At 37.9% G+C, this 12,586-nt stretch overlaps 1 protein-coding gene across 1 annotated transcript in view; it reads left to right on the top strand.

The window, feature by feature from the left end:
* Positions 1-12,586, top strand: part of ptn (pleiotrophin) — a 78,837-nt gene that overhangs the window by 35,015 nt on the left and 31,236 nt on the right. Inside the window, exons 2-3 of the mRNA XM_062064723.1 lie at positions 3,603-3,697; positions 5,594-5,767. Of these exons, the coding sequence (XP_061920707.1) occupies positions 3,603-3,697; positions 5,594-5,767 (269 nt within the window). The remainder of the gene's footprint in view (positions 1-3,602; positions 3,698-5,593; positions 5,768-12,586) is intronic.

Below are 12,586 nucleotides of genomic sequence, written 5' to 3' on the forward strand. Positions count from 1 at the left end.
ATGTTCGCCAGCTTCATTGTTAACATTAAAACCGCAGTGTTAGCCGGCTAACAAGCATTATAGCTGTTATGGTAGCTGGCTTTACTGTTAGCGTTATAACTGCAATATTAGTTACACTCATATTAATCCGCATAGCAATTACGATGTCAGTTTCACTGTTAGCACAATAACTATCATGTATTAGTATATGTGTACAGCTCCACTAATGGACATTGGAGTGTTACTTTCAATGGCAAAATTAAAGTATTGCTAGAAACATAATTTTATATGGGACTTTATTGTATTATATGTATAGTACATGTTCCAAAAAGAAAAAAAGCATAAAACACCACCAGAATTAGAGATATTACAAGTCAAAGTGATGAAGCTTAGTGTTACGCTCATGACTTGGTGTAACTAAACATTACCCTATAAGATGAAGGCAATTGCATTTTATTGATATTTGAAATGTATTCAATGTTTATAAATGAATATTTAAATATACTAAATGTAAAAAAGGGAATAAATATTCAAAATAAGATCATTAAATGGAATCTAGTTTGGTTACGCCCTCATGAGCGCAACACGAGGTTGTAAAAGTTTCAACTACAATTCTAAATAAGATGTCAAAAGCAAACTGCAATCAAATACACACAGCTTAAAGATTGATCAATACCTATTTAAATTTAGTAATACATAAATATGATGATTTATCAAAATATAAAAGAAATATACCTGAACAGAACGCTCATGATGGTTACACCAAAAAGTAACGCTCTGATTCACGTTTTTCCAAGTTTTTGGGCCATTTTTATGCTATTTCCAAGCATCTCCTTTTTATTATCGTTGATTTTAAATGGTCAAACTAATGCATATTATATACGCATGCCCTAGTCAAAAAAAAAAAGTCATTTATTTTGATTGTTACATTTTGAAGTACATTTGTGCAGGTGTGAATGTACCCATTACCAGAGCTGTACACGTATGTAAATGATAGGTAAGGGTTTTAAGATAGTGTTTTTGATTAGTTTTTTTTTGTATACAGAGTGCAGTTGTTAGCGCGCAACATCTATTATTATTTTTTTTACACATTTTTAGTTTTTTATTACGTTTTACTTCAGTTACTGTATGTAAAAACTTTCACTGAAACCACATAATTTCCCCATTATGGGATTAATACAAGTCTATCTATCCATCTATCTACGTATTTATCTGTCTATGCTACTTTGACTATTAGCATTATAACTAACGTGCGCTAGCTTCTCTGTTAGCTAGTTTCACTGTTAGCATTACAATTACAATGTTAGCTGTAAGCGTTATAACTGCAAAGTTAGCTTGTTTCAATGTTAGCGTAATAATGATGATGTTAGCTACTTATAACTGCAATGTTGGCTAAAATGTTGTACATTAAGTACGTGTATCAACAACAGCCAGGGCTATTCTAACGCTGTTTTGGAGCACTTCAAGTCGCTCTGGAGAAAGACGGAAGCGACATTGTCCTCTCTCGGAGGACATTTATAACGAAGTCCTGGCTCAACGTCCCCAGAGCGACCCCAGACGACGTCTCATCTTGTTAAAAAAAACGAATAGTATCCCTTTCATGCCGTCTTCTTTGCTCCAAGACGTCTCCTCGTATGAAAAAAATGGCAATTAATCCTGGCGTTGGCATCAAATCACAAGTTGAACAACTCATTACGGCCTTCAAGCGAGACACCGATCAAACCTCAGCTCCGTTCAAAGTGTCAAAGTTAATGGAAGTTCATCACTGCTCAGAGTCGACTTACGTTTAATCAAAAGTGACACCGCCGTCTACTTACTTTCCCTGCAGCGTGACAACGGAATTCTTATTTATTTATCCATTCTTCTCAGGATGGATGAGCGCAGGATGAAACGTCTTTACTTGCAGCGATCAAAAGTACTTTTGCTGCAACTTTAAGGAAGGAAAATGACCGTCTGCTAAAGTTCCTTGTGGTTTTTAAACACAAAATAACAAATAATTCATATGTGTGAATGCTCCAAAGCATTCACACATATGGGTTTCTACACCAAAATTCATCTATTTATTCAACTTCTTCAACTTCTTCTTCTTCTTTTCCAGATTTTGGCACGCTCTACCTTCCACATTTTTCACCCGAATCTAACCGTTCCAACTTCAAACTGTTCAGCCTTGACAATTTCCAAAAATTCCCAGATTTCCCAGAATTCAAGGGTTTCTGGGACATTTTTCCCATTCAAAATGAATTGGCCATTTTTCAAACTTCCACCATTTCCACATTTTTCAACCGATTCAAACCATTCCACCTTCAACACATTCCACCATCCTGGAAATTTAAACTACATTTTTTTTTCAAGTTAAAAACAATTCCAGGATTTTCCAGAATTCCTGGTATTCCAAAGCCCTATTTCCACCCTTTTTTCTGTCGACTACTCCTTCCACATTTTTCAACCCATTTCAACCGTTCCACCGTCAAAACATTCCTCTTAATCAGGACAAAAAACAAAGTTGTTTTTTGAACAGGAAAAATTCCCGGTTTTCCCGAAATTCCAACATGTTACTACTTCAACATTTCTCGACCGATTTGAACTATTCCAACACCAACCATTTCAACTCATTCATAACATTGAAGTTGTTGTTTTTTACCATTTTCAAAACAAATCCCACTTTTCTGGAACATTTTTTGGAAATCCCCATTGAAATCAATGGGACATTCTTCAAAGTTCTACAACTCCCACACTTTTCATCTGATTCCAACTGTTCCATCTTCAAAATATTCAGCCTGTTTGGGAATTGTGTGCTCTACTTCAACAATTCAAAATTTGTTTCCAGGATTTCAGTTCAACTTCAGCATTGGAGCATTCACATGCAATTCCTTCAGGAATTGCCTCATCTATCCACCCATCCATCCATTTTGAACTGAATTGTCTGTTGATATCCTCTTTGTGGACAATGTCATGGAATTTTAGATCAGGCTGATCAATTAACTACATTTTTTAGAGATAAAACTTTTAAATAAGTCACCAGAACACAACACAAGGGTAGAATGTATACTATCCATGTATAGAGAAAATACTTCAGCCAGTGATGTAGTGGAGGGAATACAACCTGTTTGAGCCCACTGCAACAAGCCAGCTATTTTGACTACCACATTCACCCAGTGTTGTATAATTGCAACAATTATATAACAAGCTCTAAATGAAATTTGATGCATCTGTTCCACAATAACTACATATGTACATGCTCTAGGCATTGTAATAACAACCAAAGAAAATATAAAAGACATTTTACTTAATTGAATCTGATGAATCCAGTCCAATGAAACAAATAGATTTTGTCCGAAGAAAACCTTGAGAGGTTGTGTGAGTTCATGGCCAGAAGGCGTGACTTATAAACAAATGTACGATCCAATAGCCTTGTAAGACTGAACAATAGGACCCAATGACTATGTAAATGTGGTAAAAAAAATAAAAAATATATAACAGATTGTTTTTTAGGATGGTTAAAGGTAACGTTGTAATTTTACAACAAGTGGTGTTACAGGTTTAATCTGTTCATGTAATATGTATTAATTTTATAAATCTGGTTATTTCCAATAGATTGTCTAAAAAGTTGGTTTTTTTTGCAGGATGTATGTGCAGAAGCAGTGGACGCGGGCGGCCATGATGGCCATGCTGGTGCTGACAGCGATGGCGGCCGAGGGCGGCAAGTCTGAGAAACAAGGCAAGGAAGCAAAGACCACATTTTTACAAAAACACTGTCGTGTTTTATTTGTGTGAAGCGTGCTAAAATAACGGAGAGAACAGCACGTGTTTAATCACATTATACAACATGTCTGAAAAGGCGTAGGAAGAAGTAGAGTTATTCTAATCTTACCCCTTCTTCATGACCTTTTAATTACTGATACTTTGTTCACTTATATATTTGACACTGTGGTATTAATTAGATAATAATAAACCACTTAATTCAGCAAAATCCAAATATATAAGACACTCGAGCATTCATTTACTGGTACATCAAGAATTCAGGATAAACGGTATCAGACATTATGGCATTCATTGGATAATATACTGTATTACATACATAAACTTAGGCTAAATGATATCTGACATTGGCATTCATTAGATAATATAATACGTACATTATCCTAGGATAAATGATATCAGACACTGGGATTCATTGGATAATATGATACATGCATGAATTTAGTATAAATATTATCAGACACTGCCATTAATTAGATGATATAATACATACATACATTTAGGGTAAAATATATCAGACACTGGTATTAATTACATCGTAATAAAAAAATTGAGGATAAATTATATCAAACACTGGGATTCATTGGATAATATGATACATAAATGAATTTAGTATAAATGATATCAGACACTGCCATTAATTAGAAGATATAATACAAAAATACATTGAGGATCAATTATATCAGACACTGGTATTCATTACATCGCAATAAATAAATTGAGGATAAATGATATCAGACACTGGGATTCGGTGGATAATATGATACATCAATGAATTTAGTATAAACAATATCAGACACTGTCATTAATTAGATGATATAATACATAAATACATTTGGGATAAATTATATCAGACACTGGTATTCATTACATCAGGGGTCGGCAACCCGCGGCTCGAGAGTGATTGGTGATTTAACCCTCAATTCCAACCCTTGATGCTGAGTGCCAAGCAGGGAGGCAATGGGTCCCATTTTTATAGTCTTTGGTATGACTCGGCCGGGTTTTGAACTCACAACCTACCTACTCTAACCACTAGGCCACTAAATGGAATTCAAAACATTTGTATGCACAACATTTGTACAACACTTAAGACCTTTAGTATATCAGTATGTGGAATTAAATTATGGAATGGATTAAGCAAAGAAGACAAACAATGTACTAATCGGATCCAATTCAAGAAACTGTTCAAACTTAAAGTCTTTACAAAGTACAAAGACGAAGAACCACGATAAACATTCTGAATTTATTGATAATCTTATTTATCTCACCATATGAAATACAACTTACTTTACTAGTTGTTTTTTTTTGTTTTAATGTTATTACTTATGGAGTATATTGTGAATAAATTGAGAACAGGAAGTGAACAAAAGTGTGAGCAACTGGTATGTAAAGGAAAAGGGGTGGGATTAAATAAACTCTGCTTCTTCCTACTCCTTTCGAACATGTTGAAAAGAGAGACTGGAAATGGTGATGCATAATGTTGTAATTGTATGCACGTTCCAAATAAACTCAAACTCGTATTTATATGCTGAGTCATATTCCTGCTCTGTTGTGGACAAGCAAGGTTGCACAAATGTATTTCACTAAAATGCTTGCTTATGTTACAAGTGGAGTAAAATATCATTACCATAAGCAGATGTTGGGAGTGGAGTAATTGTGTCTCCTTTGAGGATTGAGTTCAAAACAAATAGCCTGCAAGAAAAAGGCAGCTAAGTGGGATCATCCCACTCGGGCAAATTAAAGATGATTCATATTCAGCCCAAAGCTTCATTTGCATGTCGAATTAGCATGAAAGCGACACACTGCTGTAGTCTTAAACGCTCCTGTTGTCAGCCCATTGTTGCCGTCTCTGCAGGCAAGAAGGAGCGCAAGTCGGACTGCGGCGAGTGGCAGTGGAGCGTCTGCGTGGCCAACGAGGGCGACTGCGGCCTGGGCACCCGCGAGGGGACGCGCACCGGCACCGACTGCAAGCAGACCATCAAGACGCAGCGCTGCAAGATCCCCTGCAACTGGAAGAAGAAGTTTGGAGGTTAGGCTCTGTATTAAATAGGAACAAAATGCTTCATCAAATAAGAGAATAGACATTAGGTTTATGTGGGAAAGCATCTAGTGATAGCATCTACCTCAGCAGGCACAAAACATTGATACAACGTTGATTACACATAAATGTCCGTTAAAACTCACTTTGAAACAGTTACAAAATAGTTGTATTTGTAAATCGAGAACATTGATGGTTGGGAAATGACCACATTTTAAAAGTCGACTCAGCGTCACAACCTGACATTGAATAAACGTCGACAATTATGTTTCTACGTTGTTAAGTTAAAAGTTAAAGTACCAATGATTGTCACACACACACTTGGTGTGGCGAAATTATTCCCTGTATTTGACCCATCACCCTTGATCACCCTCTGGGAGGTGAGGGGAGCAGTGAGCAGCAGAGGTGGCCGCACCCGGGAATAATTGTTTGGTGATTTAACCCCCAATTCCAACCCTTGATGCTGAGTGTCAAGCAGGGAGGTAATGGCTCCCATTTTTATAGTCTTTGGTTTGAACTCACAACCTACCGATCTCAGGGCGGACACTCTAACCCAGTGGTTCTTAACCTTGTTGGAGGTACCGAACCCCACCAGTTTCATATGCGCATTCACCGAACCCATCTTTAGTGAAAAATGAAAATATTATTTTTTTCAAATTCAAGTCAAAGTTATGTTTTTTTTGACTGGTGCACAAAATGAACCGTGCATGAACATCACCTTGTTCAAAGAACAAAACCAACACAGTGCATGAACTCACAACAAATTACACTCCTGCAAATCAGATGGAAAATTAGAGGGAACATTGTTTTTTTTAAATTATTTTTTAATATTTTAAACAACATGGAAAAAAACACAAGATACACTTACCATTAGTGCATCAACCCAAGAAAACCCTCCCTCCCCCATTCACACTCATCCACACTCATTTACACAAAAGGGGCTGTCTCTTTCTGTTATTAAAAAAAACCTTCTGGTTCCTACAATATAGAATAATACAGTCTGCAAGGGATACAGTCTTTAGAGCAGTGGTCCATGGGCCGATTGGTACCAGGCTGCGGCCGCACAAGAAGTTAAAAAAAAAAAAAAAAATTATTATTATTTTTTTTAAATTTTTTAAAAATTAAATCAACATAAAAACCACAATATATACATTATATATCAATATAAATCAATACAGTCTGCAGGGGTACAGTCCGTAAGCACACATGATTGTATTTCTTTATGAGAAAAAAAAAAAAAATAAAAAAAAAAATAATGTACTACCGCCCTAACCCCCCCCCGGTCCGTGGGACAAATTTTCAAGCGTTGACCGGTCCTCAAGTACAAAAAGGTTGGGGACCACTGCTTTAGAGCACACATGATTGTGTGTGGTGCTGGTCCACTAACATTTTCATTAATTACTATTTTTTATGTGATTGTTTTTATATTGCTTTACTTTCAAACAAAACAAACAAAGGACCTTAACTTCACCAGACCGGGTTGTCAATGAAATCAGATTGTTCAAAAGGGTTCTTAAAACCAAGTCCAGTTCAGATTACGTCCAGATCGGGCTCAGCAACACACACCTTTTCACCCATGTACACCAAAAACCAGGGAACACAACAGGTTGCGTACAATCCACAAACAAAAATACATTTTCAAATTAAGCACCCGTGTACAGTCCAGATCACATCCAAGTCGAACTCAGCAACACATACCTTCATTTATGTACACTTAAAGGCCTACTGAAATTAATTTTTTTTATTTAAACGGGGATAGCAGATCTATTCTATGTGTCATACTTGATCATTTCGCGATATTGCCATATTTTTGCTGAAAGGATTTAGTATAGAACAACGACGATAAAGATCGCAACTTTTGGTATCTGATAAAAAAAAGGCTTGCACCTACCGGAAGTAGCGTGACGTAGTCAGTTGAACATATACGCAAAGTTCCCTATTGTTTACAATGATGGCCGCATGAAGTGAGAGAGATTCGGACCGACAATTTCCCCATTAATTTGAGCGAGGATGAAAGATTTGTGGATGAGTAAAGTGCAAGTGAAGGACTAGTGGGGAGTTGAAGCTATTCAGATAGGGAAGATGCTGTGAGAGCCGGGGGTGACCTGATATTCAGCTGGGAATGACTACAACAGTAAATAAACACAAGACATATATATACTCTATTAGCCACAACACAACCAGGCTTATATTTAATATGCCACAAATTAATCCTGCATAAAAACACCTGCGTGTTTGTTACGCTAGCTCCTAGCTCCTCTGCTAGCTCCTAGCTCCATAGAACACGCCAATACAATTCAAACACCTGATCAACACACACAATCACTCAGCCCAAAAGACCGTTCACCTAACCCAAGGTTCATAAAGCTTATATATTTTAAAAAAGTTACGTACATACGCAAAAAAAAGTTGCGCACATACGGTCAAGCGATCAAATGTTTAGAAGCCAAAGCTGCATACTCACAGTAGCACGTCTGCGTCTTTGTCATCCAAATCAAAGTAATCCTGGTAAGAGTCTGTGTTGTCCCAGTTCTCTACAGGCGTCTGTGTATCGAAGTCAAAAGTCCTCCTGGTTAGAGTCTCTGTTATCCGAGTTCTTCCATCTTGACTGCATCTTTCGGGAATGTAAACAAAGAAGCGCCGGCTGTGTACTGTTGTTGCTGACTACGTTCGAAAAATACGTCCATTTCGCACCGACAACTTTCTTCTTTGCTTGCTCAGCTTCCTTCTCCATAATGCAATGAACATGATTGAAACAGATTCACGAACACAGATGTCCAGAATACTGTGGAATTATGAAATGAAAACAGAGCTTTTTCGTATTGGCTTCAATGTGGAAGGCAAACCCGTGTTCGCCGGTCTACGTCACGCGCATACGTCATCCTCAGAGGCGTTTCGAACCGGAAGTTTAGCGGCAAATTTAAAATGTCACTTTATAAGTTAACCCGGCCGTATTGGCATGTGTTATAATGTTAAGATTTCATCATTGATATATAAACTATCAGACTGCGTGGTCGGTAGTAGTGGGTTTCAGTAGGCCTTTAATGTCTTGTGCCTGCTGGGACAACACTGACTGTCCACTTGTTCGGTTTGGGATGCTGTTTCGCTCCGGTGACCAGAAGCCTCCGTGCCCCCGCCCTACTGCTGTCAACCCCCCCACCCCCCCACCCCCATCCTCCTCAAGTGACTCAAACGTTTACAGTCTGACCTCTCACATCTTCAACACTTGTTCTTCCTCCAGCAACAACAACATCTCCCAACAGGCTGCTTGTCTGTTCCATCCCATAGACATGTACTTCTTTGGGAAAACGAAAGTCTATTTTACTTTCAAGTTGCCAGGAACAATCAAAGTGACGTGTTGTAATGTCCCCCGAGCGGGTGGAAAAGTTCTCTACAGGAGTTATGTCCGAACTACAGAGTTGGGTGATATTGTGTTACATTTACTTAAAGGGGCCCTACTATGCAAAACCAACTTTTCTTACCTATCGGTACCTGCCGTATTTGGGATCTGCAATAGTCCTGAAAATTTTGAATCAAACCATGGAGGCACTGCGAAAGTACAAAACCCAAAACCAGTGAAGTTGGCATGTTGTGTAAATCGTAAATAAAAAGAGAATACAATGATTTGCAAATCCTTGTCAACCTATATTTAGTTGAATAGACTGCAAAGACAAGATACTTAACGTTCTAACTGGTAAACTTTTGTTATTTTTTGCAAATATTAGCTCATTTGGAATTTGATGCCTGCAACATGTTTCAAAACAGCTGGCACAAGTGGCAAAAAAGGAATGCTCATCAAACACTTATTTGGAACATCCTACAGGTGAACAGGCTAATTGGGAACAGGTGGGTGCCATGATTGGGTATAAAAGCAGCTTCCATGAAATGCTCAGTCATTCACAAACAAGGATGGGGCGAGGGTCACCATTTGATGAACAAATGCTTGAGCAAATTGTCGAACAGTTTAAGAACAACATTTGTCAACGAGATATTGCAAATAATTTAGGGGTTTCACCATCTACGGTCCGTAATATAATCAAAAGGTTGAGAGAATCTGAAGAAATCACTGCAGGCGATGATATTATGGACCTTCGATCCCTCAGGCGGTACTGCATCAAAAAGCGACATCAGTGTGTAAAGGATATCACCACATGGGCTCAGGAACACTTCAGAAGACCACTGTCAGTAACTACAGTTTGTTGCTACATCTGTAAGTGCAAGTTAGAACTCTACTATGCAAGGCAAAAGCCATTTATCAACAACACCCAGAAACGCTGCCGGCTTCGCTGGGCCCGAGCTCATCTAAGATGGACTGATGCAAAGTGTAAAGGTTTTCTGTGGTCTGATGAGTCCACATTTCAAATTGTTTTTGGAAACTGTGGACGTGGTGTCCTCCGGAACAAAGAGGAAAAGAACCATCCGGATTGTTCTAGGCGCAAAGTTGAAAAGCCAGCATCTGTGATGGTATGGGGGTGTATTAGTGCCCAAGGCATGGGTAACTTACACATCTGTGAAGGCGCCATTAATGCTGAAAGGTACATACATGTTTTGGAGCAACATATGTTGCCATCCAAGCAACGTTATCGTGGACGCCCCTGCTTATTTCAGCAAGACAATGCCAAGCCACGTGTTACAACAGCGTGGCTTCATAGTAAAAGAGTGCGGGTACTAGACTGGCCTGCCTGTAGTCCAGACCTGTCTCCCATTGAAAATGTGTGGAGCATTATGAAGCCTAAAATACCACAACGGAGAACCCGGACTGTTGAACAACTTAAGCTGTACATCAAGCAAGAATGGGAAAGAATTCCACCTTAAAAGCTTCAAATTTAAATTTAATGTTACGTTGTTGTGTGTGCAGTGTTACAGTGACTATGCTAACCTAGAATGAGGTTAAAATGTGATGATAGCACTTTAGCACACACAGCCATGTTGGTGTAGCCAATATTTGTGTCCTCCTTTTAACCTCCTTTGTGTTATTATGTGTAAAGTTACAGTGAAAAAGCTAACATAAAAATATGCTAAAATGTAATGTTAGCACTTTAGCACACATGGCCATGCTAGTGTAGCCAATATTTGTGTCCTCCTTTTAATCTCCTTTGTGTTATTATGTGTAAAGTTACAGTGAAAATGCTAACATAAAAATATGCTAAAATCTAATGTTAGCACTTTAGCACACATAGCTATGCTAGCATAGCTAGCGTTTGTGTCCTACATTACAGCTCCTTTGTGTTATTTTATGTTAAGAAAGTTACAGTGAAAATGCAAACATAGAAATATGCTTAAATGTAATGTTAGCACTTTAGCACGCATAGTTATACTGGTGTTGAAAACATTTGTATCCTCCTGTCCCACTCTTTAATACTACGTTGTTGTGTGTGCAGTGCTACAGTGACTATGCTAACCTAGAATGAGGTTAAAATGTGATGATAGGACTTTAGCACACACAGCCATGCTAGTGTAGCCAATATGTGTGTCCTCCTTTTAATCTCCTTTGTGTTATTATGTGTAAAGTTACAGTGAAAATGCTAACATAAAAATATGCTAAAATGTAATGTTAGCACTTTAGCACACACAGCCGTGCCAGTGTAGCCAATATGTGTGTCCTCCTTTTAATCTCCTTTGTGTTATTATGTGTAAAGTTACAGTGGAAATGCTAACATAAAAATATGCTAAAATCTAATGCTAGCACTTTAGCACACATGGCTATGCTAGCATAGCTAATGTTTGTGTCCTCCTTTCCAGCTACTTTGTGTTATTTTATGTGTAGAGAGTTACAGTGAAAATGCAAACATAGAAATATGCTTAAATGTAATGTTAGCACTTTAGCACGCATAGTTATACTGGTGTTGAAAACATTTGTATCCTCCTGTCCCACTCTTTAATACTACGTTGTTGTGTGTGCAGTGCTACAGTGACTATGCTAACCTAGAATGAGGTTAAAATGTGATGATAGGACTTTAGCACACACAGCCATGCTAGTGTAGCCAATATGTGTGTCCTCCTTTTAATCTCCGTTGTGTTATTATGTGTAAAGTTACAGTGAAAATGCTAACATAAAAATATGCTAAAATGTAATGTTAGCACTTTAGCACACACAGCCGTGCTAGTGTAGCCAATATGTGTGTCCTCCTTTGAATCTCCTTTGTGTTATTATGTGTAAAGTTACAGTGAATATGCTAACATAAAAATATGCTAAAATCTAATGTTAGCACTTTAGCACACATGGCTATGCTAGCATAGCTAACGTTTGTGTCCTACATTACAGCTCCTTTGTGTTATTTTATGTGTAGAGAGTTACAGTGAAAATGCAAACATAGAAATATGCTAAAATGTAATGTTAGCACTTTAGCACGCATAGATATACTGGTGTTGAAAACATTTGTGTCCTCCTGTTCCACTCTTTAATACTATGTTGTTGTGTGTGCAGTGCTACAGGGACTATGATAATCTAGATTGAGGTTCAAATCTGATGTTAGCACTAAGCACACATGGCTATGCTAGCATAGCTAACGTTTGTGTCCTCCTTTCCAGCTACTTTGTGTTATTTTATGTGTCGAGTTACAGTGAAAATGCAAACATAGAAATACGCTAAAATGTAATGTTAGCACTTTAGCACGCATAGACATACTAGTGTTACAAACATTTGTATCCTCCTGTCCCACTATTTAATGTTACCTTGTTGTGTGTGCAGTGCTACAGTGACTATGGTAACCTAGAATGAGGTTAACATTTGATGGTAGCACTTAAGCACACATGGCTATGCTAGCATAGCTAACGTTTGTGTCCTCCTTTCCAGCTACTTTGTGTTAT

The sequence above is a fragment of the Entelurus aequoreus genome, linkage group LG12 (genome assembly GCF_033978785.1).
Source record: "Entelurus aequoreus isolate RoL-2023_Sb linkage group LG12, RoL_Eaeq_v1.1, whole genome shotgun sequence".
In the NCBI taxonomy this organism is placed as follows: Eukaryota; Metazoa; Chordata; class Actinopteri; order Syngnathiformes; family Syngnathidae; genus Entelurus; species Entelurus aequoreus.